This window comes from Zalophus californianus, chromosome 13 (genome assembly GCF_009762305.2).
Source record: "Zalophus californianus isolate mZalCal1 chromosome 13, mZalCal1.pri.v2, whole genome shotgun sequence".
In the NCBI taxonomy this organism is placed as follows: domain Eukaryota; kingdom Metazoa; phylum Chordata; class Mammalia; order Carnivora; family Otariidae; genus Zalophus; species Zalophus californianus.
The window spans coordinates 22,907,688-22,933,592 of record NC_045607.1 but is presented as its reverse complement, the minus strand read 5'-3'; the positions used below and the strand labels follow the sequence as shown (position 1 = coordinate 22,933,592).

The following is a 25,905-nucleotide window of genomic DNA, read 5'->3' as shown; positions in this document are numbered from 1 at the left end:
TTGCCACTAAATACAAATATTATGAATAAATGAATTTAAAGAATGCATTTTCATCACTACCCATAATTTCTTAGAACCTAACCTAAGATCTTGACTTTTCCTTATGACTCCCAATCAACATTTAGTCCTTCATTACATAATTCTCAAGGACCATGCTATGGGCTAGAGCCACTTCCTTGGTGCACAATGCAATGCTCATGCATTTGCTCGTTTACACATCTGTGTCCATCCTGCCCTCCTTACCCCATCCACTGCCTGGTGCATTATAGGCCCTTTCACACCTACAGCAGTTGCTTAAAGCAGAAATGATTAATTCTACCTCAAGAATGGAAAGGGGAGGAAAGCCTTCCCTGTGGAAATGGCTTTTGAGAGGAGTCATAAGAGAAGAAGAGTAGAAAAGGAATCACTCAAGACTGAGAAGTAACATGAACAAAGAGGCTGGAGTGTGATACAGCTGGGGCATTCTGGGAACTTACAAATAGTTAGGAATGGCATCTGAACACTGAAGTCGTGATCAGTAGGATCTTGTGTGTTTTGACAGGTCGTGATCGTTGATGGGTAGAGATATGGCAGGCACAGGTGAACTGGAAATGGTTTCTGACAGTTTCTTTTACAAGGACTCTCATAAGATTTTAGCAGACAAAATGTCGCTAGGACAGAAAGATATTTAAGCGGTTTATTAACTAGATGACCCAAAGAGTACTTTGTACTCTATAGAAGTAACCTTTTTGGGAGTTTCATATCTTGTGAATGCCATAAAACTGTCCTTAGTTCCTACATCCGTCAGTTTATAAGCAACATGTAACTGTTGGGCAGGGAACTGTTTATGGTCCAGCTCAATGTTTCTAATCTTACAGGATAATATTCAACAAAGATAAGATGGAACGTGCTGCATATATATACACAGTGAAGAAAAACTGCACAGATGGAAAACCTGGCTTCGTGACAGCCAATATGAAAGACTTCGGAGTTCCACTGAAATTAAGTTGAATGAGTCAATGGCGGCATCCTGAAAGGGTGACTGCATTTCTAGAAACTCATTTATTTAGAAAGAGAAGAAGAGAAATAAAATAAATTGTTACCTCTGTACGTGTGTATATGTCAGCCCCTAAATGTGGCATTTTTATCTCTGCCACATTCTAACTTGCAGGTATCATTGTGCATTCAGCTTTGGGTACCATAACGGAAAATGGACGACAGACCTATTGGAATAGGCTCAGAATGATTCTGAGAGGAACAGACTCGGAATCACGCTCATTTATGAGAAAGAAGTTCAGACTGGAGACTGAGTTGGCCGAAATGCCTGTCTCCCTGCACCGCATGAGCGATCATTTCTCAGGAGATATGTGAAGGGCTGGGATCTTTCATGGAAGCCTCCCACTTAGCTCCACTGATCCGTCTGTAGGAGAACCTCAGGACCAAGCCATGAACACCTGAATGGGCTGGCATTTCGCTGCTGCAGAGAAATGTACATGGAGTGGTTTCAAGACATGGGACCAAAGCCAGTACTTTAGATAAAATGCTCAGTAAAGACAGGGATTGAGGTTTATTAAAAATAACTATCTTCCAAAATACAAACGTTAGTCTTTGAAGATGCTAAAGTGGTATATATATTCCAAATCACAAAAAGTAAGGAATTGCTAGCTATTGCCTAGATTGAACTATGACTGGTCTCTAATCCAACTGCTGCATTATTTCCTTATGTTAGAAGACTGAAGATGTGTTACAATTTCTGCGGAACATATTTCACCTGCTTATTTGTTTAAAAGAATCATTTGGGGCACCTGGGTGACTCAGTCGGTTAAGTGTCCGACTCTTGACTTTGGCTCAGGTCATGATCTCGGGGCTGTGAAATCGAGCCCTGAGCTGAGCTGGGTTCCACACTGGGCACAGAGCCTGCTTGAGATTCTCTCCCTCTCACTCTGCCCCTCCCTGCTTACACACACACACTCTCTCTCTCTGCAAAAAAAAAAAAATCATTTCAAAAAATGATAAGTTTTATACTGATGATGACATACATCCTATAAATGTTGGCTCCCAAAGCAGGAAAACTGGTATTGGCACAAATCTAAAATGATGGAATATTTAATTTTATTCTGTGACATTTTGCATTCTCATTCAAGAGACACTGGGAACGCTACTGCAGTCTATTATTTAAAATCAGGCCATACATATTATAAGACAAATTGTCCTACTCCATAATTCCAAGGAAAAATGGACCATCAATATTATAACGATGCCACAGAAGGGCATATTTCAGGATGAATTTGCTGTAATTCATTAGCATATTTCTGGAATAATATTGAAAAATTCTTTGAGAATGGGCAGAGTAATCTTCAGATACAATTTTCAGTGATTTGATTCACCCACTGAGTGGGAGCCAACTAATGAGCATGTGGGAAGCTTTATGAGAGAGCTCCCCAGTGGATTATTAGCTCTTCCCTTTTTAAAGGACCGTCTAAGAGCCTTAAAAGAGCAGCATACTAGATATGTCTGTAAAGAGCTGCAATTTAATAAGAGCAATGGAAAGTAGAAATCTGCATCAGCAGTTAATTCTGTTTTCAACTAAAAATGATAAAAAATTTTATCTTAGTGCATTCAGTAATTGCATTTAAAAATCTACATTTAAGAAGAATCAACAAGGGGAACATTCTATGAGGATTGTAGGATTTCAATGACTCTTCCTTTCCCCTGAGCTTCTCACCAAGAGAGTAGACACATAAGGATGAAAAGAAAAATGGGAAACAAGTTATCATTTTATTTATTTGGGCAAACAGCTGCAAACTTCCAGCCTAGCGTTTTGATAAAAGGTGAACGTGGAAGGTCAATTTTAGGACAAGAGGCAGAAATATACTTCTTGTTTCTTTCCTTCCCTGGCATTCATCTTACTACTCCTGTCTCCTAAAGTATTTGCTCTTCCATCCTAAAGTTGAGAGTGGGTCTTTCCCCCTTATTTCAAGGGAGGGTCTGTGCAAAGCACAACACCAATATGAGAAGAAACAACACTAGGATCAAAGCAAGAATGTGCGTATGTGCACTCAAGAAGCAGGCCGGGGCGGGGGGAGGGGAGGGGGTGGCGGGGATGCCTGGGTGGCTCAGTCAGTTAAGTGTCTGCCTTCGGCTCAGGTCATGATCCCAGAATCCTGGGATTGAGCCCGCGTGAGGCTCCCTGCTCAGCGGGAAGCCTGCTTCTCCCTCTCCCACTCCCTCTGCTTGTGTTCCTGCTCTTGCTAACTCTCTGTCAAATAAATAAATAAAATCTTAAAAAAAAAAAAAAGAAGCAGGCAGGGGTGGCTCAGACAGTGTTCAGGGCAGTGGGAGTTGAGACGGCTGGAGAGGAAATAGGCTCTAACCCTCCTATCAAGCCAACAGCACCTCAGGAAGCTGAAGGAGACTGCAGGCCCATTGCACAAACAGGCCCATTGCACAAAAGCCGTGACTTGAACACAGTGACACCATCCTGGAATAGAACAGATACAGTGCATGTTGGCTTATGCCAATCAATTCCTTGGGGGGGAAGAAATAGAAAAGGAGTGAAGGGAGAGAACTTCTAGTTCTGGCTATTCCACAGTCTGAAAACCTTCCCTATATCATACTTGATCAAATATAACAGAAGTTATTTTAGATGCACATGCCAGAAATAAGGAGGAAATTAACAACAGAGAAGTAAGCCTGTGACTGAATGCTGTGACTGCCATCAGATTGGACAGGGAAGGGAAGGAGAGATGATAGGAAATGTAACTCCGGAGTTGAAAGAGAGTAATAGCTGAGTCTCTGGCATAAACTTTTGTCCTAGAAGGACATTCACTGAAAGGATATTAAGTAGAAAAATTCCACCCAGAGGCACTTGACAGGACAAGTGAGATCTCTGTATTCGTCAAGGCTCTAGGTGGGAAAATCAAGTCCCTGCTAAAGGCAGCCATCCCTAGGTCTCATCTCATGTGGATCTGAGGTTAGAATTTATGCCATTTACTTTGTATGGAAAGCCTTCAAACTTATAAATTAATGTAAAATTGGTTTCTTAGTTGGTGATATTCCATGGGTTCCTGGTAGAAGAAATAATTCACACACTTAAACCATAAGGGACTATCACAGATAAAACAAGTCCTGCTTACTGTAAGGACACAATTTGAAATTACAAAACATGCACAAGCATGTTTTCCATCATGAGTGAGTCAGCTGGCAGAACAAACAGCATGATTAGAGCACCAATAAATTGAGGTAACAGAAAAGTGATCTAAAATCTAAAAAATTATATAAGTATGTTGACATAAAGAAAAAAGACTCAAAATCCTATTTAAAAAGAAAAGACTATTTTAAAAGAAATATTTGAAAAACAAATACATAAATTCTAGAAGCAAAAATATAGAAAGTAAAGATTAAAAAAATTAATGGATACATTTAAAAGCAGATTACAGATAGCAGAAAAAACACTGTAAACTACAAGGTACGTGAAAAAATACCCAAATGCAGCCCAAGTTTATAAAGTGATGGAAAATGTGACAGGTTAATAAATATGAAGACAGAAAGAAAAGGTCCAATATATACCTCATAAGACTTCTGTAATAAGAATTACAGAAAAGAGAAAGTGAAGAGGAGGGAATATTTGAAGTGAAAATAGCTGAGACTATGCTAAGATTGGTAAAAGACATGAGTTCTCAGATGTAAGAAGTACAATGAGTCCTGAATAAGATGAAAGAAATAAATACACGTTTAGTCATATCATAAGGAAATACCAGAACAACAAAGACAAATTAAAAATAAAAACCAAAGGGAAAAGATACTACTTATAGAGGAACAACAATTCAATCAGAGTTTCTCAATCTCAGCACTATTTGGGACCAGACAATTCTGTGTTGTGGGGGGCTGTTTTGGGCATTGGAGGCTGTTTAGCAGCATCCCTGGACTCTATCCACTAGAGCTAGGAGCACCCTCCCCTCAACTGTGACAACCAAAAATGTCTCCAGACATTGCTTAACGTCCCTGCTGGGCAACACTGCCCCAGGTTAAGAACCACTAACAGACTGATGATGGAATCCTCCGTAGCAACATTAGAAGCCAAAAGGCAATGGAATAATATTTTTAAAAATGTCTATGGGGGGCGCCTGGTTGGCTCAGATGGTTAAGCGTCTGCCTTCGGCTTGGGTCATGATCCCAGAGTCCTGGGATCGAGTCCCGCATCGGGCTCCCTGCTCAGCGGGGAGCCTGTTTCTCCCTCTGCCTCTCTCTCTCTCTGACTCTCATGAATAAATAAATAAAAATCTTTAAAAAAAAAGTCTATGGAAGAAAACTATTAATGTAGACTTGTCTACTCTAAACTCTAATTCAAGAGCAAAGTTAAAATACTATTATTTTCAGAAAAAGATTAGAATATGCTGACACTTACTGAAAAAAATACATAATGGATATACTTCAGGAAGTAGAAATATTAAACCCAAAAGAACGGAATGGGGTGCAAAACACAGTGGTGATGAAGAGTTTAATAAACATGTGAGTAAATCTAAATAAACATGGACTATATTAAAAAATGACTAATTTGAAAAGTCATAAAATGAGAGGGAAGTAAAATACAGACAGTGATAAAACATTTAAGATGAGAGAAGGGATGGAAATTTGTGCTTTCCAAGATCTTTGAGTCATTCAGGAGAAAGGCAAAGATATTCAGTATGACCTCGGGGTAGGGATGATTTCTTAAATTTGACACAAACACACAAAACAAAACAAAAAGGAAATAACTGATAAATATCAAGCACTATCTCGTAAAGTTTAAAATATGCATATTTCATGACTCAACAACTTTAACTTTTGGCGTCTGGGCCAGAGATAGTCATACTCATATATACCAAGAGACACATGCAGGGATATTTACTTCAGAACTGTTACATCAGCAAATAAAGGAGAAACAAATTAACCTTCTGCCAGTAAGGAAATGAGTAACTTACAGACAGCTCATTCTTCCAAGGGAATACCATATAGCTGTTAAAATGAATTCTGTTGATTTACATGTATCAATAGAGAAAAATGAAAAAAAAAACATGGTAAGTATAAAAAAAAATCAAACTTCAAAAGGACAGAGTACAAAGCGACATATATAGAAATTAAAACACATAAATCAATAGAATGTTTATGGGGACATACATATGGAATAAGGACAAAAATGCCCATTTGATATTTTGGGGAGAATGGAAAAGTGATGAGAATGGCTTTTTGTTATATTTATATTATATTTCTTTCATAAAAAAAGAGCCACAATAACTATGGCAAAAATTTAACATGTACTTTTCTTTCAAGAATGGATGCCTAGGAGGGGCGCCTGGGTGGTGCAGTCAGTTAAGCATGTGACTCTTGGTTTCAGCTCAGGTCGTGATCTCAGGGTCGTGGGATCCAGCATGGAGTCGGACTCAGTGCTCAGCACGGAGTCGACTTGAGAGATTCTCCCTCTCCCTGCCCCTCCCACTTGTGCTCTCTGTCTCTCTCAGAAGAGAAATAAATTTACAGAAAATAAATAAATTTACAGAAAAATGTAAATTTATATGTATAGCATGACCTTTAATATTAAAAAAACATACGTAAAGACAAAATTCTGAGAACTATAGTAAAATACCACCACTTTGGATAATTTTTTTTTAAAGATTTTATTTATTCATCTGAGATACAGAGATACAGAGAGAGAGAGAGAGTATGAGCAGGGGGAGGCAGAGGGAGAGGGAGAAGAAGGCCTCCCGCTGAGCCAGGAGCCCAACGTGGGGCTCCATCCCAGGACCCTGGGATCATGACCTGAGCCAAAGGCAGATGCTTAATCATCTGAGCCACCCAGGCGCCCCCTGGATAATTTTTTAAAATATATATATATTTTTTCTTTTTAAAAATTATTTATTTATTTATTTTTAAAGATTTTATTTATTTATTTGACAGAGAGAGAGAGAGAGAGAGAGAGAACAAGGAGGCAGAGGGGCAGAGGGAGAGGGAGAAGCAGGTTCCCTGCTGAGCCGGAAGCCTGATGCAGGGCTGGATCCCAGGACCCTGAGATCATGACCCGAGCCGAAGGCAGACACTTAAGGACTGGTCACCCAGGCACCCCATCTTTTTTTTTTTAAGATTTTATTTATTCGACAGAGAGAGACATTGAGAGGGAACACAAGCAGGGGGAGTGGGAAAGGGAGAAGCAGGTTTCCCGCTGAGCAGGGAGCCCGATTCGGGGCTCGATCCCAGGACCCTGACACCATGACCTGAACTGAAGGCAGACGCCCAACGACTGAGCCACCCAGGCGCCCCATCTTTTTTTTTTTAAGATTTTATTTATTTGAGAGAGAGTGTGTGAGCGAGCACGAGTTGGAGGAGGGGCAGAGGGAGAAGCAGACTCACTACAGAGCAGGGGGCCTGACCCGGGGCTCAATCCCAGGACCCTGGGATCATGACTTGAGTGGAAAGAAGCCACTTAACTGACTGAGCGACCCAGGCGCCCCTCAAATATATTTTTCATTTTCTAGCTTTATATGGTGATAATTCATTACTTGTTTTTGTCAAGATCTAGCTATTATTTAGAACATTTGTATTTTATAAGATTTCACAAACACTGAGATGACTAATCTCAAATAGTCCTGTGTAGTTTGTTAGGGAGCAGTTTTTGTTTTTTATTTATTTTTTAAAAAGATTTTACTTATTTATTTATTTGACACAGAGAGAGAGGGAGGGAGAGAGAGAGTGAGAGAGCACAAGCAGGGGGAGCAGCAGAGGGAGAGGGAGAAGCAGGCTCCCCGCTGAGCAGAGATTCCCCCCTCCCCCCCACAAAGCAGTTTTTAAATGAGTTAATTTATGGGGGAGAGATAGAGATGGGGCCAAAGAAAGCTAACTCTCGCACTGACATTTTATTTACTTATTTAATTTTAATTCTAGTAGAGCTAACATACAGTATTATATCAGTTTCAGGTGTGTAATAGTGATTCAATTCTCTACATTACTCATCAAGCGCTCCTCAAGGTAAGTATACTTTTAATCCCCTTTACCTATTTCACTCATCCCTCCATTTTAATATCAAAGATTTCTTTTTCATTTAAGAAGGTGTTAAGATTTGGGATTTCCATCAGCTATTCATCTAAGTGTTTGACTCTCAGGAACTTTTTGGAAAAAAAAATATTGTCGCCACCTGCTGGCAGTCCTGTACTACTGGGACTGTCCTCTATCCAGCTGAAATGAAACTTCAACTTCTATGATAGAATAGAAACTGCCATCTCATTTGTGTTTCAGTCATAATAACAGCAAAGTTGGTTGAATTAATTAAGTTTTTTCCCCCTGGCTAGGCCAGGCTTTATACTAGGCATTTTATTTCTCACAGTATCTGTAAGTATGAACCTTTAATGAAATTGTTTTTATGTAGGACACTCGAAGCACAGAGAGGGGATAGAATTTTCCCAAAGCCACACAGTGAAGGACAGAGCTGAGCTACAAATCCAGAAAGTGGCAACTCTCTGCTGGTGCTGCTTCCAACTGTGTGAGAAACACCTCTGGTCAATCTGGAGCGTGAAAGCACTATTATTCATGGTGAAAATATTTATTAAAGGAGCATGGGGGGTGGCGGGGAAGCAATGAAATAAATGTAAGTCAGATGTCCTGGGATTCACTTACCCCTCACTTCCTTATCACCTCCCTGAGATGCTAAGCAGACACCACCCCAGGGGGAGCCTCCCCTTTCTCTGTACCTCACAGGGCTTTTGTGAGGAGTCAATGAGACAGTAAGTGTGAAAGCCCTTTGTAATCTGCTTCCCTGTTTTTCAAATTTTACCTCTGAATGAACTGAGATCATTAAAATAGAAAGACCTGAGCTTTATTATCTTTTCCCCCTGCAGACATGTCACCTTTAGGTTGTGACTCAAAGTCTTGCCTTCAGGTTTGCAGAAGATAAATACATGAATGCCTATTTAACCAACCGAGTCACCCAGGCGCGCCCACAAATGCCTATTTAAATGTGCTTTTTGCATCTTTCAGTGAAGTAGAAAGCTATTTTCCACTGCATTGCCCAATGTCCATTGTTCGAGGCTTAATTTGAGAAATTACTCTAATTCCAGAAAAACACTGTTGCCACAGGAGAAAACAAGAGCATAAAGCTCTCTCTGGCCTTGGTGGCCAGGAAACGTAATTTAGCGTTTGATGGAGCCCATCTCTATGGGGGGGGGGGGCGTCCACTCCCTCGAGGCTCCCAAAGCTTCTTTCCCTCACACGGTCACTCACCCTTCTTTGCAGGTGTAAGTGACAGTGTTCCCAAAAGTGAAGTTCCTCCCGGTGATGACAGCATCTTTGATGGCCGGTGGCTCTTCACAGACCACAAGATGGCAGGTAGGTGGCGCTCTGTCCCAGCTGCCTGAGGCGGAGCATTCAAGGACAGAAGGGCCCTGTAAGCTGGGAAAGAATGGCCATTATTCACTACTCTGGAGACGATTGTGAGCCGGCTCCAGAGCGCTTCTGTCAGTGAATGGGCTAAAACAACATCACAACGGCTGCAAAATAAAATGTGCTCCCTGGTGCTGGAGTAGGGCACTCAGACCTTGCAAATAGATTACCTGGATGAGAAGGGGTTAATAGGCTGGTTGGGATCCAGCTAAAATGGAGACAGACACCCAGGAAGTCATGGTAACTGAGGTCCAAGGGCACAGTCCTTGTCCTGAGCCTGGGCAGGTGCACTGTGTTGCTCGTGACTCTGACCTCAGGTCTTCCTTTGATTTCGCAAACCTCGCATCCCAATGGCATGGCTTAGCCACCTTTGTTTGCCTACCTGAATCTGCCTGTCTGTATCACTCAACTCTATTCACTGGATCTGTTTCACTTCAGGTCCTGCTGACCAAGTTTCTGACTGCAGCCTCTCCCTTCCATCCCTTCTGTTGGAACACACACACACATACACCCCCACGCACAGCACTGATCAAATCAACCTCTTACAGTATTAAGAACCTGAGCCCTTACCCTGACATGCTTTTGTAACATCCCATACAATTTTCAGTATAAGCGTGGTAAGTTATGTACCAAAAAAAAAAAAAAAAAAAAAAATCCAGATATTATGTTATGCTTCCCAAACATTTTTTGCTTTCATGTTTAATGACTGAATGTTTACAGTGACTCAACTAGAGCCCTCAGAGTCAAAGTTAGGTGGAATATTTCCCTAGGCATTCCCAGCACTATAAGCTAGTCTTCATGAAGCAGCAAATTTGCGCATATCTTTTACATTTAGAAACTTGTATCTAAAGTCAGCTAGTTATATACAAATGAAACCTACTGAGTAAATAATGAGTAACAGGGTATTTTAGGAAGTTGGCTGGTGTCTATGGACTTTACCTGTATCCACTCTCACATGAATACGATGCAGTAGAAAGGTAGGTAAGCCCACTCAAAATATATTTCCCATTATTTATGCTTTCAGGGCTAGAACACTTGACCAGTTCACACATAGGAAGAGAATGACTCCAAGAACCACTAGCAAGACAGGATGATTCCTTATCACCATTCAGTGTATATCCTTTATTACACCTAAAGAGGATAAAGGGAGATTACTGAATAAAATGTCCTTTATTTTGCATAATTTTATCAGTGCCAAAACCTTTAAAAATATTGAGAATTTACACTTTACAATTTATTGGAAGAGTTCTTTTTTTTTTCCTACTGAAATAATGCTTTGAAATTATTGTTTTCCAAGACTGAATACTGTACATCTCCCCCATAGGGACCTTGCTGAGTGATAAGTAGAAAAATTAAGAGTTTGGCTTGCCCCCAGTTTATGTCATGGATTAGTAGCTGCAAACAGAAAATTCCTAGTTTAAGAATGGTCTGGGTTAGTATGAGTACCTGAGCCAAACCTCCAGCTTATAATCAAGAACATTCCTTAGCTTGCAGGGCCTTCCTCCATGGCACCCGTTCTCAGAGCACCTCAGCGATTATGGTGACAATAATAAGTTACTTGTCAAGGGATTTAAGGATTCTAGACAGGACTGCCACCATTAGGTTATGGAACTTGATTCCTTCGTACTACACATAGTTCAATTAATTTTGTATTAATTAAAAAAAATATCCTTTGGGATTCTTCTCCTCCCTTTCTTTCAGTTTTAGATCACAGCCAGCATGTCATCAACAACTTCTACAATGTAGTTTTAATCTTACACACTTACCTGTATGTTATTTTACTGCCATAGGTAAATGCTGATCCATCAATGCCACCATTTTCTGGAATAGCAGGTGCACCACAGTACACAGCTAGAAGGTGGAAAAAACAAAGGAAGTATTGCTTTTGCCGGCATGTAAAGAAATCTCTAAAAGCTCAAGGGCAGCTCCAAGTTATCTTGTCATGTTTAAAGATGAGCCCAATAGTTGGGTTTTAAATACAAAGAATATTGATACAGCCTAACACATGACACATCTATCCCTTAAATTTCTAGTATTGCCAAACACCATGAATCTGGGGGAATTTATGAAACATACCTTTGCAATATGGTAACAGATGACTCCATTCTCCAGACTCCAAACATGTGATTGTGGTTACTCCCAACAGCTGGTATCCTTCCTCACACGAGAAAGTGACTTGGGCGCCCAGTGTATAAACCTCACCAGAAGAGTGGCCATTTTCTGGATTTCCCGGAGCCTTACATTTTATAGGTTCTTGAAAGAGAGAAAAAGTTTTTGTGGGACAATGAGTGGTGTTCACACAACCATGCAGGGTCTCACAGCAAAAGAATTTCACTACAGTTAAAGTACCAGTTAAATCTTGGGGGGAAAAAAGCTCTCGAAGTGAGACATGGGAAGGCCTGGGATACAGGACATCAGACCAGAACACACATTTAACAGGCATTTAAACTACAGTATTTTGAAACACAGTGACTAACAAAAATATACAAAATTTACCTGGCTGAAAGGGAGCTGTTTATTGGGAAGTAGTGGTGGTATCAGGGCATTTATTAGGAGAACTTTAGCCGCTCCTACCTCCCTCAACTTCATGCCTACTTTTTAAAAGCAATTGGCTTTCTATCAAATTGATGTAAAGGCTGTACCTTAGGCAGATTTGAGAAAAATTCCCAGCCTCCCTTTCCAAACAGACTATGGATCAGAAATCCCTCCTATGTGCAAATTTGGGGTTGGTCACCACTTCTAGGAAGAGAAATAAGTTAAAGGGATATTTAGGACTAGACTTGGATATGAGTAAATGTAATACTTGAATCATCAAAAAGGGAAGATACATTGATTCAATCTTTCTGAAGGTCATTCTGGCCATATAAATCAAGGACTTTATTGGTATTTTTAAAATTATTTATTTCTTTTTTTTGAGGGGGTGGGGAGGGGCAGAGGGAGAGAGAGAATCTTAAGCCGGTTCCACACCCAGCGCGGAGCCTGATGCTGGGCTCAGTCTCACGACCCTGAGATCATGACCTGAGCCAAAATCAAGAGCCAGACGCTTAACGTACTGAGCCACCCAGGCACCCCAGAAGTCAAGGACTTTATTTTTTTTTAAAAGATTTATTCATTTATTTTAGAGAGAGAGAGAGCGCACGAGTTGGGGGAGGTGCAGAAGGAGATAGAGAGAGAGAGAGAATCTCCAGCACACTCCGTGCTGAGTGTGGAGTCTGATGTGGGGCTCGATACTGCAACCCTAAGATCATGACTTGAGCCGAAATCAAGAGTTGGATGCTTAATTGACTGTGTCACCCAGGTGCCCCATAAGTCAAGGACTTTAAATGAACCCTCTCAAAAAGTAAATGCCATCATAAGACTTGATTTTGAGAATTCCTCTTAACTTTCTATTTTTTGGGAGTTGGGCCTGTATTATCAAAGTTATCACAAAATCTAGAGCTGTGATAAGGGAAGAGGTCAGTTTTTTTCAATAACATAATTCTGTGTGGCTGAGGCAGAGGAAACATACTGATGGTGAAGTATCTATCTTCTTTGTTCTGACTGAGGCCATAGAGGCCAGTGATTATATTTCTAAATCCCCTCTGTTATTCTTGTACTATACCGATGTTGCTCCAACATTCTGGTGATATAGCTGGCTCTCAGTTTTATTTTTCAGAGATTGGGAAGTTGGGAGAGGCACAATGCTAATTTAAAGCTCCTTTAGTTGTTGCTTATATGTCTTTTTAAAAGATGGTTTTTATCTTCTCCACCTGTCCTTGGAACTTGAAAATGTTGTATTTTTAAATAACATACATTTGAAATATATAAATAAAAAAATTAATAACTTCCCAATTATACATGTACTAGTTACCTGCACAGTTTTTACCATCTCCTGTGTGGGGTGGGATACATGAGCAAATGTAGGATCCATTTGTATTCAGGCAGGAGGCATACTCACTACAATCTGACCCAACTGCGCATTCATCAACGTCTAAAATGAAGATAGCTTACAGGTAGTGAAGTTGATTGATTTTTCTTATGTATCAAATACTTGTTTTTACTTTTAAATCATTACATATCACTTAATGTATAACACTATAGATATTTTTATATAGTGAAAATATACTGTAGTAAATATAGCAGTCATGATCACATTGCAGATACACAATAAAAGCTATTATTCCCCCACTTGATAGGTGGTAAGTAGAAGAACAGAGATAGATGAAAATAGTCTTAATACTGAGCCTGGTAACAATTCCAAATATTTCTGGCACCTCTAGGGACAGCTGCTTTGTCACTGTGGCTTGCCCAGAGCTTACTGGGATGAGATGAAGTTAACAAAGGAATGTCACAAGAAACCTCAGGAATTTGGGAAGATTGTCTCCCAGGGAGCTAGCATAAACCCAGGGGGTATTGCCAAGATTGATCTCACCAAGGCATGATGGTGCAATGCCATTCCAGCTCCCATTATCTGTACAGAACATCCTTGAATCGCCCAACAGGTAGTAGCCATTGTTGCACTGATAGGTCACCGTGCTGCCAGCATGGAAGTCCTCAGCTGAGTAAAAGCCGTTCTCCAGAGGGGGTGGCACCCCACAGCTAATGCCTGTAATGTGGCCAGGAAGAGCACAACCACATGAGGAGCGAAATGCTCAAAGCACATTTTGCTTATATTAAGCCAGCAGTTCAGTTAAGCGGGACTTTCTATTGCGCATAAACACAGATCCAGAGCCCTCGAGGGGTGGCAGTGGGCTGCAGCCATACCTGTGCCCTCGGCACCCAGCAGACGGTCTGGCTCAGAGCAGGCATGCAAGTCATTAATTAAAAAAAATATTTATGAAGGTCCTGCTAGACACTGTTGTAGGTGCTGAAGTTACAGTAATAAACCAAAGAGAGAAACTCCTGCCCTGTGGAGCCTGCTATGTAGTGGGAGTAGAGAAACAAGCCACAGAGAAATACGTATGTTGGTGAGAATGGATGCCACGGAGAAACTTTGCTGATCGCCCTAACTAATAAAGCAGTCTGCTTCCACCCAACCCCTCACTTTGGATTTCCCTACTTTGCTTTCTTTTTCTCCAAAGCTCCTACTTCTGGCCCTTGTTCTTATTTACTATAAATAAACAATATTTACTTGTCATTTCCTGTCTCTCCTATTCCGGTGTAAACTCCATAAAAGAGACTTTCTTCCAACTGTTGCATCACTAGAACATAGATTGCTGTCTAGCACATAGTAGGTGGTTTAAAATCGCTGAATAAATAAATGACTTGATGCATCCAACTCAAGAGATCTTTTCCTGTTTCCTACCCAGCCATAACCCATCTCTCTTGGGGCTCCAGCTCCCAGCTCTGTCTTCCCTTCTCATCCGGTTCCCTGTTGCACCTGGGGTGCAACCACAGGGCTAGTCTCTTCATCACCCATCTCCCTCATAGAGAGGGAACTATTCAGTGAATAGTTACTGTGTTTACTACTGTGGTGTATTTAGCTTTTATCTAGCATTCCTGAAAAATGTCCCTATGCTCCAACATCTGTCAGGAGCTACTGAAATGCCTTCCACAGCGGCAGCTCACGTTCACAGTGGGGGAGTGGCTGTGTCCATTGTCCTTGATTCAGACAGTACTGCACAGGGTTCCCAACCATCTGGAAGCCTGGATCACAGAACACACTGATTTTGGAGCCTGGCTTTAAGTCGGCTGACGTAGTTCGCAGATGAGGTACCAATCCTTCTAAAGGTGGGCAATCTGCGGGAAAAGAACACAGGCACAGAGCTTGTCAGCACCCTCGTGGCAACATCGCCAGGTCAAGAGTCTCAAATCACGCCTTGCACCAGCATCTGAGAGCCTTTCTACTGCTACCAAAACAAGGTGACATGTGACCAGATCCCTGGCAAGCAAAATGACCAGGAAAAGACTGCTTGAGTCCACCACTTTTCCTCTTGCTGCAGAGGTCAGCTGAATATTTTAAGGAAAAAGTGGTATTTTAAGAATATTAATGAAATGTACTTATGAGTTATCAAAACCCATGAATTCTAGGACATCTTTAGAAACTTCTTCAAATACATTGAATTTTATGATCATTCAGAGTTTGATTATTCGGTGTGCAGACTGTCACGTCCATTGCTTTTTTCCCTGTGCTAACTGCCCCTAGACGGCTGCTAGGAAGTACCTTGTTTTACCATTGTCTAAGTTTTCTCCACAATGAATTTTGTACTCTCCAATACAGCATGTATTTAAGTATTGAAAAAATAAATCCTTTGGATAAAGGTAGAGTAAAGGTGAATTGCTAGCTAAACAACAGACTGACAGGCACACCCTACTTGACCAACAGTGAATTCTGAACTGTCTCCTTTTGCAGGAAGATCTTGGGAGTAGTCAAGAGATGGCAGTTTACAGAAGAAGAACATTCTAACCAGAACAGAATATGCTCTTGTAATTGATCTTCACTCTTCCCACAATTCCAGACAGGAAATCAGGCCAGGCTAACACATTTCCTTTTTTGAGTTCCTCTGGGCATGAGGTAGCCAGTGATTTCACCTGGAAGTTTAAACACACGTCTTTAGATAAACCTTATTTGTTTCAATATGACAGAGTTATTATACCCTCATTGAGTCCTCTTGAAAACATTCACAGATCTGGGGGGGAGGGTGGTGAAGGGAAGGAGGCTTTTGTACAGTATGATTTCAGGGGTAACGGAGAAGTCTCTTCCCTCCCTCTCTCTCCTCCATCCCCACCCTCCCCTCTCCCAAATATGCCAGTTGCCAGATAGTCTGAAATTCTGACTGAGAATTTCTTGTCTAAAGCTCTGCAGTTTATTGAGGTGTTATAGAGGTTCCCCACATCTCATTCTCCTGTCTGCTGCCTCTGATCTAGAGGTGGGTCAACTGAGGCCTGGACAAGTTCTGCCACTATAATAATAAGGTAGACTTCTAGAAGCCCTCGCTATGTGGCAAACAAGACCACGACTACACCTGCCGTGTCGTGTGTGATCGTGCCGAAATTCTACTGTGCTATCTGTTCATCTTTCACAGATAAGAAACCGAAGCTTCGAGAGATGGAGTGACATGTTCAAAATCAGCACTACAAGGCTGTGGTCCGAACAGGGATTTGAACTCAGGCTGTCGGACTCCAGACTGGCTTTAACCACTGGCTCCTGTTACTCTCTAAGCATTGCCTTATGGCCGGCCCTCAATTTCTGCATCTTTAGTCAGAGGGATGTGAACCAGTATTAGCTCTGATTCTCTCCAGCTTGGAAATTACAAGGTCTCCTAAAATAATCATGTCTAATGAAATTTAAAAACATCACCAAGAAATTGAAAAGGGGATTAATTGAAAGTGACTGCAGATAACCTCTGCCTAGCTTCGTCCACGACCATAGCATCAAATGGTATCGGTGGTCAAGTCTGAAAACCCAGAGGTTGCAGTAAGATATGGCATCATTAGTCTGTTCACATTTTCACTAGGTTTGTACCTTTGTATCTCATTACTGTCATACACTGAAAATGGAATTGACCTGCTGTGGAGACAGGACATAGTCCCAGAGGTTCAGCTGGCTTATGGAACCCACAAAAGACTCAGCTGGGTTGAATCCCTCTCCTTTTTGGTCTTGTTCTTGCCCAACAACTAAGGCACCACCACCTAAAGAGAGGAGAGAAATAAGGAGGAAATTGACTTCATGTCTGTTATTCCAAACATGCTAACTTAATGAAAGCACTGAGAATATAAAGGTATCAGGGAAAATTGTTGAAAAACCAAATTACCTACATTTACCGTATGTTTTACCTACAAGGACAAATTCAATATTTTATCTAGAGCAACTTAAAAAATAGTCAGAGAGGGTTTAGAATATTATACCAGATTTACAAACATTTAACTATAAAAACTACACATATACATACGTGCATGCGTATTTTATGTCAACAAAACAGGTGAGTTCTATTTTGCCTCCTTTATTCCAGGAAGTTACCCTCCATGACAGACTACCAGTAGCTGCTCTTTGTTTTCTTCTTTGTAACCCTGAAATGCTTAAATTTCTATCACCAATTCCAAGGTGACCTCTAAATTTGCCAGTGGCTACCTCATTGCCAAATTCAGCAGAAACTCATATTCACCTCTCGTGATTTCTCTTTATCGTTGGTTCCTACTGGGCTATTTCATTCTATTAAACTGTCCTTCCTGCATGTACTGGCTGGTCTGTGTTTGCCCCTTCAGAGATACCTGCCACCCTTCTCAACTCTGCTTTGTGCCCTCAAAGGCTGACACCACCTGGTTGCCTTGTTCCTCTGGCTTCTGTTTATACCTGGCTAATGGAAGGGCCAACCCAAGATAAGGAAGTGGGATGAAAGAGAAGCTTAATTTCCTGGATACCTTCCTCCCAGCAAGGTTTAGGTTTGCCTACATTCTGGCAACAACTCCCACCCCTTGTCATTTGGGGCCCATCTCTTGTGCCATTCTATTGTTGCTAGTCATGGGCGTGTTTTACTTTCATACTTTGGTTCTCTTAATCTTGCCCACACCTTTGCAAATTGTCCCTTCCTTAAACTCTCTTTAGTTCTCCTCCTTGGGGATGCCACCTGTTCCCTGCCGGGGGCTGGGCTGACTCCACTTTCTTTTCGTGAAGTCATCCTGTCCCGGCCTTCTTGAACCTTTGTGCTCATTTTGCCTCTCTTCTCCGCCTACCTCTTAAGATGCTGAGGCACCTGAGGCTTCCACCGCCTCCTCTCTTCTTCCTGCAACAATCTCCCCATCTGATCTCACGCCTCCCAATTGATATATATAGAACCCCTTTTCATGATTTCCCAAAACTACGTCCTTTCTTATTAATCATTAAAAATTAATACACGTACGGGAGAAAATTTGAAAAAATAAAGCATAAGGAATTCCTCTTATCCAGAAAAAAAAATCATTTAATAGTTTTGTGTATTTCCTCCGAGGTTTTATTTTTATTATTTTTTTAGTATATGTGTATGTGTGTGTGAGAGAGATTTTAAAACACACAACTCAGGATCATACTATGTATGATGTTTGAATCTGGCTTTTTCTTCTTGGACATCCTCTCATTTCATGAGTTTTAATAGCTATTTTATATATGAATGCACAATAATCCATACTTTGCTTACTTAATTAGTTAATTAAACTACCATTTCTTATTGGATACTGGAGTTGTTTCCAAGTTTGGTACTAAAGTATCACTGAGATAAATATATTGATACATGAGTATTTATTCAGATCATTGATTATTTTCTTTAGTCTGATTCCTGGTAGTTGAATTGTTGGTTGCATGCCAAGGGTTTCTCTAAGGTTCTTGATGAAAGTTTCTAAATTGCTTCCCAGGAAGTTTGCATCAGTTTTCATACCAGCACTCTAAAGTGTCTGCTGTGCCGAGTCCTTGCCAATCACATCCTACCACTAAAACAGCTCTGTCAATTTGATATAAAGTGGTATCAACTTATGTTTTTAGTTGCATGTAGTCCTGTGATTAGAATTCAAACCCAATATATCTAAAATCAAATAGAAATTCTTCCTTCACTCCTAATCCCTGCTCTGATAATTGTCCTTTTTCTTAGAATTCCTCTCTCAGCTAACAGACTCTTCACTGGACCTAGTCACCCAAACTGAAGCCAGCCATTCACTAAGTTCTGTCAGTTGGGGCTCTGCAATATTTATGGACTCCAATTCATTCTTACTGCTGCGGTCAGACAACCGTCTCCTTGGGTGGCTACTATTACAGTCTCTGTGCTTTATTTTCCTATCCCCGTAACCTACTTTCACTCTTCTATCAGGTTTTTTTTTTTTTTAAATATAGAAATGCTCTTTTTTTTTAACCATAAAGGAAATATATGTTCATTATGAAATACGGGAAAAGAATAAAGAAGAAAATAAAAGCCACTTGCAGTCCCACTATCCAGAGAAGAGAGAGTTGAAAACGAGAATACTTAAACACAAAAAGGAACCACTGCCCCACTTCACCTGATAATGTCACTTCCTGTTGAAACACTTTTAATGTTTCCTTATTTACTACAGGGAACCTCTAACTTTCCTCTTCATAAAAGACAGATAGTGTTAGCAGTGCTCCAGCTTATACGCTGGATATACTTGTGTCCTATGTAAACAATCACAACACAAAACAAGCAACCAAAACATACCAGCAATTCCTCTCCTCCTTGGAAGACAGTTTAGTGACCTTCCATGGTTAGCTCAGCCTGCATCTTGCTAGTCTTACTATAAGTCCCCAAGTGCATTTCTTACACAGAGTGTCACACAGCTCACCTAGGAAAAGCTGGTAGGAATTCACAGTCTGGGTAATCATGGAGTAGAAAATGGGAGAGATAACTGTTGACCTTTGTGTAGAACCAAGGACAACAAAGCTAGCAAACTTGACGTTCATCTAAGCGCCACCACGTCTGGCATCTAAGGGAATGATATTCCTTTAGCTAAGACATACCAGGTATGGGTGAACCAACAGAGAGGCCCACACCACCGTCAGATAGTTTCCCATCGATATAGACCTTCCAGGCTCCATCAGAACTCCTCCAAGTGATTGCAATGTGATGCCAACGGTCATCATTCACGGAGGGACAGTCTGTTATCTTTTCCTTGCCATTCACATAAAGAACCCAACTGTGAAAACATTCCAGGTAACAGAGTCATCAGTCATACATCGTAATCTCGTCTATGGGGCACGTTACTATTTTTCTTCTTTTCCTTATTTTTCTTTTCTTTTTTCTTTTTCTTTTTTTTTTTTTTGTATGTAAAGCACTTCGAGGACAACCATTACTTCTTTTTCTCCATTTGGTCACATTTCATAGAGGCAGAGTTGATTTATAAATTACACTTTATTGTAGTTCACTGAAAATTAGTTTATGTTTCTCAGACACGAAGGGATAGGAAAAAGTCTTAGGATAACGAGAGAAGTTGATCCAAGTTGAGATAATTTACCAACTGTCTATTCTGGAGAGAGTGAATCAAGAATGGAAGGAATGAGAGTTGTACAAACATCAGACCGGGTTCCTTCCTATGGAATGGATGTTTTCCCAAGACCAAGAACTAACTTCAGAGGTCTCACAGAAAGTGAGTTCTCTCTCTGGCTTGCCAAAGCGGTCATATGGCAGACAAAGTATGTTGATCCAAAGGCAAGCCTAATTGGAACTAAACAAAGATGACCAACAACAAGAGGTTTTGAACAACCATGTCACTTTGGGGAATATCAAAGATATTAAGCAGTTTAAAGTGAAATGTCTTCAAAAGCAATTGGAGTAAAAGAAAAAAATTAGGGAAAATTGATAAGGAAGAACTCATTGAATACCTCTCTCCATATCTTCTTAGTCCTTATTCATAGATATTTATGGAAAAAAACGGTATTCTTATAATACTAATTGCTTCCCCTTTGTGTTTTCCCATTTTCCTTCCCTATTCAAGTGGATAACAGGTTCTCTCTTTATATATATTTTGCCTCAGGGGAGGTTTGTGTAAATTTCTTGGATTTTGTTTTTGAAAGTTTCCACTAAGAAGAACAGGGTTTGAGGCTGGGGAGAGTTCTACCAGAATAGTGAGAGTCCCATGGACTGAGGAGAGGCAAGAGAGCTCAGTGGGGCCTGCACCCTGCTCAGTAGCAATGGGACAGAAATTTGGGTAGATCTTAGATGAAAAGGCCACCACAGAATCTGTCTAGATTGAAGGCTGGGATTCCACATGGCAAAGAGCTGTGATTCTGAAGGGCCCACAGGCGCTGAGGCACTTCACAGCCCAGTGATAAGCACTGTGGACAGAGGACCAGTGATGGAAGTCCTAGCCAAGTCTGTGGCTCTTTAGCAAGACTCTGGGGGTTTCCGACAATCTGTGAGAATCTAAGATAGGAAAAGCACTCAGTAGGGAAAGAAGGAGGGAAACAACCAAGGTTGGTCTTTCTGACAGCCCAGAGAGATGCAGCCCTGCAGTTGAATTAATTGATCCAAAGAGAAATAAACATCATCTTGTACACCTGAGTCTGTAGATGGATTCCTATTTAATGTATGTGTCTCCCATGGGTCAATAATGTCACTGAAACCCTTGAACTCCTGCAGGCTTTGATATATAAAAGAAAGAGCGTCAGTCTTAAGAGTCAGAGACTTAGCTCTACCACTTCCAGAGTGTGAGATTTGGGGCAAATCATCTAGTCTCTCTGCAACTTTGTTTTGCTGCCTAGAAAATCAGTTCCTTGGGCCACTGAGAAGATCAAATGAAGTAACACTTAGCAAGGAGCAAAACATAATCTGTGCATAACGTGCTATCATTGAAACTTTGCTTTCTTACAGAACGTGTCCAGATGCTCTGTTTGACCATTGTCATTGCTATCCTGCTGGAGCACCTGACCCCCTTGCTCCTCTATCCCCCAACACCAGTGTCAGTTCTAACTTGGTCCCAGGATAAGATCTAGAGTATGACTTTCCTGACATTTCTGCTTACCCATTATAATCGGTCAGGAGGAAGGTATTGTCACTGCCATTCTCAAGTGCATAGGAGATCGGTGTTCCATAATTATTGGTGTCATTGGATTTCATCCAGAATGTGCAGGTTACAGCCCAGAGAGACGGAAGCACACCATCTAGCATAACGTAACCATAGATACCCGAAACTTCAAAATCCAGGTTAAAACCTGAAGACTGGTCTGCAACAAATAAGAAAGGTATGTCGACCCTGGCACTTGGGAGGCATTTTTCAATTGTCTAAGATAAGCAGTGGATTTGCAGTACTATTGTCAAAGAAGCCCATTTCAGTCAATATGATGATGTGAGAAGCAGTTTCCACATTAAATATATATTATTTACAAAGTATATAATACATTCTTTTAAGTAAAAGAATCAGTAACTAAGATAGGGAAAGCACTTAGTAGTAGAGAAAGAGGGACTAGCTGGAAGGAGAGATGGAATTGGGAAGTTAATAAAGACAGGGGACACTAACACATGTCTGTATGCTGATGGGATGACTCCGTAGAGCAGGGGAATTGAGGCTACAGGAGAAAAGAGGGGTAACTGCAAGGGCCACATTCCACCTCTACTCAGGGCCCTCGTTCTTCCCTATTTCATGAGCAATTCAGCTCTGCCCCAATCCTGCATACCCCACTTAAGAAAACAAAAGTCCCACAGTTAAAAGACTCCAGCACTCTGAGAAAGCAGCTTAGCTGATTCTCAGACATGTCTGTGGACTCTGAACTCCTAAATCAAGTGTCCTTTCTAAACATGTAGAAGGTGAAGAGTTCTACTAAATTCAGTTTTCTCTGTTTCCCCTCTGAGCTTCATTTTCCTCACCTTTGCTCTTGGGGATGATAGTACCTAGTTTGCTGGATGGCTGTCAAAATTAAATAAGTACAAAATGCTTAGCATCGTTTTTGGTATGTAGACAGTGCTCGGAACAGGTAAAAATTGACATTGTTATGATCTCATTATTTTTAGTATTGTTATTAATAACACCGAGCTCATATATACCTGTTTCACACCTGCTGCCTGAAAATCCCGGCTGACATTTACAACTGTATGAGTTTAATTCATCCACACAGGTGGCCTGATTTCTACATGGGTTAGACTGACATTCATTGATGTCTAATTCACAGTGTGGCCCTGTGAAGCCTGCTGCACATTGGCACCTGAAAGAAACAAAATGTTATTAACACATAGAAATGCATTGGAGGAAGTCTCCCATTTATGACAACACTGTCTCAACAGACTTTGAAAACTGAAAGCTCACAGATGCAGAGAACAGACTGGTGGTTGCCGGGGTCCGGGTGGGATGGGAGAAATGGGTGAACTGGGGTTTTGCTTTGTTTTTAATTTAGATAAATTGAGTAAACAACTCTGAAATGATGAAACATATTTTCCACATCAAAAAAGTGCCTTAACTGTTAGTTACCTTTTTTTTTAGTTCATTTAATTAAACCTATTTAAGACAATATATATCTGAAGTGTTGTAGTAGCAAAAATAGAGTAGGAAGTGGTTCTGGTCCAGGCAAATTATTATTTACATACTGGGAGTTTCTCTCCCCATAGAAGTGCTAGGAAAAAATATAAAAAGTTCACATGCTGTTCCAAAGGCTTTATATATATTAAACCAGTCTTTGCAACAATGAGGTGACATTATTATCATTCCCATTTTACAGATGAGTAAACTGTGGCTCAGAGAGGTTAAGCTGCCCAAGTCTCCTTGTTACTAAGTGGTGGAGTAAGATTTTAAACCCAATCTAGTGCCTTGTTCTTAATCAGTATGTGGTATAGTCTCTGTGGTATGCAACAAACCATTTAAACCTATCAGAATGGAAAATATATCTGATAATGTCAAACGTTGACAAGGGTGTCGTGAACTGGGAAATCTCACATAGTGAGCAGAACTACAATTTGGCGAAGTTGAGGGTCTGCATTCCCAGAGCCTGTATATCCATTTCGACTTACGTGCTCTAGGAAACTACTGCACGGTGCAAAAGAACACATGTAATGAACATTCATAACAGCATTATTCTACATGTTTATGAAGAGAATAGGAAAATAAACCATGGTATAATCATTTACTGGAATACTAATCAGCAGTTAAAATAAATAAACTAGAGCCAAATGTATCAACCTTGACAGCACATAATGTTGAGTGAAAACAAAACCCAAATTGCAAAAGGATGTATCTAGTATAATACCAATTATGTAACATGTGAAACTGTACTATGCATTGTTTATGTAGTAACATATGAAGGCTGAATGAGAAAGATAGACACCAACTTCAGAACAGTGGTTCCTACTGAGGAAGAAGAGGAATGTGTGCGTGCATGTGTGCGTGCGTGCGTGTGTACTGGAGGAACTCCATAACTATCTTTAAAAGGTATTTTTTTAAAACAAGAGATACGAATCAAATATGGCAAAATGCTAATGTTTGATAATTACCGTGATGAGTGTGTGACTTTTATTGTTCTTGGTAATTTTTTGTATGTCTGAAATATTTTGTAATTAAAAAAGGACCTGTCCAATACATGATAATTAACATTGTCATTAGCAGGTTTACATTGGAATTGACGGGGGGAGGTCTTTACTGAGTTCTCTGCATTCGATGACAAATCTTTTGGTTAGAATTTCACTCATATTTATCTGCCCATGTTTGATATTCTAGCAATCCAATATCCTTGTCTATGAAATAGGTTCACTTTGGGGACAACCAACATTCCCTTTGAATTAGGAGAGTTTACCTTCACCTTTCCTCTAGTTAGGATTTAGACAAATTTGGTATTCATCAATTGTTTTTGACTCTGGGGAGAATTTAGAACTCTTGTTGTTTATCTGGAAATTTCTCATTGCTTCTGGTTAGGTCAGAAGATGTAAAAAGCCTATGAAAAGATGAAGCTACATTGCTAAGACTTCCTTTCCACATCAAGAGTGAAAGTCTCACCGGCAGAATGGGTTGCCTATTTCTTCTGGATCGTGCCCTGGCTATTTGTTGGGGGGACAGTATTGAAGGGGAGAGGACTGGGAAATGTTACAACTGGGGTACTTTTTTCCCCCTCCTTTTAACTTTTATAAACTTCCAGAGACTGTGGCATGTTGAGGACAATAAAGTTCCCTAAGATTTTGCAAGCAACACCGGTCCATCTTTTGTACTGCAGAAGCCACAGACCCTTCAAGGGGAACAGGATGAGTGTCAATTTCCAAACTGTGTTCTCCTAGCACCCCAAGAGCTGCCTCAGAAATACAAAGTATGTCTCCTCTACAAATACTATTGTTTTCAACCACGAAAGGTTAGGTTTTATTATTTTACTTGTTTCCATTCATATTAGATTTCTTAAGAACCAAGGGTTACTAAAGTAAAAGAAAAATGTTTGAAAACCACAGACATAGAATGTAGATTGGCTCTGTGACAGGATGATGGCACAATTCCTTCTGACGTTAGCTAGTGCAAAAACTCCTGAAAAAATATAAGACACTTGACAATGAGTTTTGTCTAATGCTTTGGTATTTGTTTCTGTGTTACTCTGTTTCCTTTCAACTTTTATGACTTCCCAAGTACAGAACGGTGGTTTCCAAATCTGGCTGTGCATTAGAATCATTAGGGAACTTAAAACACATAGGCTGCCTATTTAAAAACTACAGATTCTACCCCAGACTTAGTGAATAAGAACCTCAGGTGGTGGGGAGAGTCTACTGCTGCCTATCCTTGGGCTAGAATTAGGGAGTGGCTGACTTGGGACTTGAAGTAATATTCCATAAAGGCTGCAGATTGACTAATGGTTGAGAAAAGAAAACCAGTGCAAAGAACCAGACTTAGGGCTTTACCTGAAGCTATTGGCACCATCTTTACAGGTAGCTCCATTTCTGCATGGTTGACTGAGACACTCATTCACGTTTTTTTCACATCGGGTACCCAAAAATCCAGGAGGGCATTTGCACAAGAATCCCCCAACTTGATCTTCACAGACTGCATTATTTAAGCATGGGCTTGACTGGCATTCATTGACTTCTGTTTCACAGTGCAGGCCTGGGGATGAAGCAGGGTGAGAAAGAGCCCAAATGTTAACTAACCCCCCTGGGAAACTAGGAT

General features: G+C 40.6%; 1 protein-coding gene across 4 annotated transcripts in view; it reads right to left on the bottom strand.

The window, feature by feature from the left end:
* The window catches only part of SVEP1 (sushi, von Willebrand factor type A, EGF and pentraxin domain containing 1), a 195,020-nt gene that overhangs the window by 49,937 nt on the left and 119,178 nt on the right, over window positions 1-25,905 (bottom strand). For 3 of the 4 annotated variants that reach the window (XR_004819523.1, XM_035723592.1, XM_035723594.1), the window contains 13 exons: window positions 25,641-25,842; window positions 22,824-22,981; window positions 21,805-22,006; window positions 19,805-19,980; window positions 16,874-16,998; window positions 15,774-15,897; window positions 14,935-15,105; window positions 13,799-13,972; window positions 13,238-13,357; window positions 11,464-11,640; window positions 11,154-11,238; window positions 10,327-10,518; window positions 9,229-9,396 (listed from right to left, as the gene is read on the bottom strand). Coding sequence is in view for 3 of the 4 variants with exons in the window: in XM_035723592.1 (XP_035579485.1) it covers window positions 9,229-9,396; window positions 10,327-10,518; window positions 11,154-11,238; window positions 11,464-11,640; window positions 13,238-13,357; window positions 13,799-13,972; window positions 14,935-15,105; window positions 15,774-15,897; window positions 16,874-16,998; window positions 19,805-19,980; window positions 21,805-22,006; window positions 22,824-22,981; window positions 25,641-25,842 (2,074 nt within the window). In the remaining variant the exon portion in view is untranslated. The remainder of the gene's footprint in view (window positions 1-9,228; window positions 9,397-10,326; window positions 10,519-11,153; window positions 11,239-11,463; window positions 11,641-13,237; window positions 13,358-13,798; window positions 13,973-14,934; window positions 15,106-15,773; window positions 15,898-16,873; window positions 16,999-19,804; window positions 19,981-21,804; window positions 22,007-22,823; window positions 22,982-25,640; window positions 25,843-25,905) is intronic. The other variant, XM_035723593.1, reaches the window with a different exon arrangement.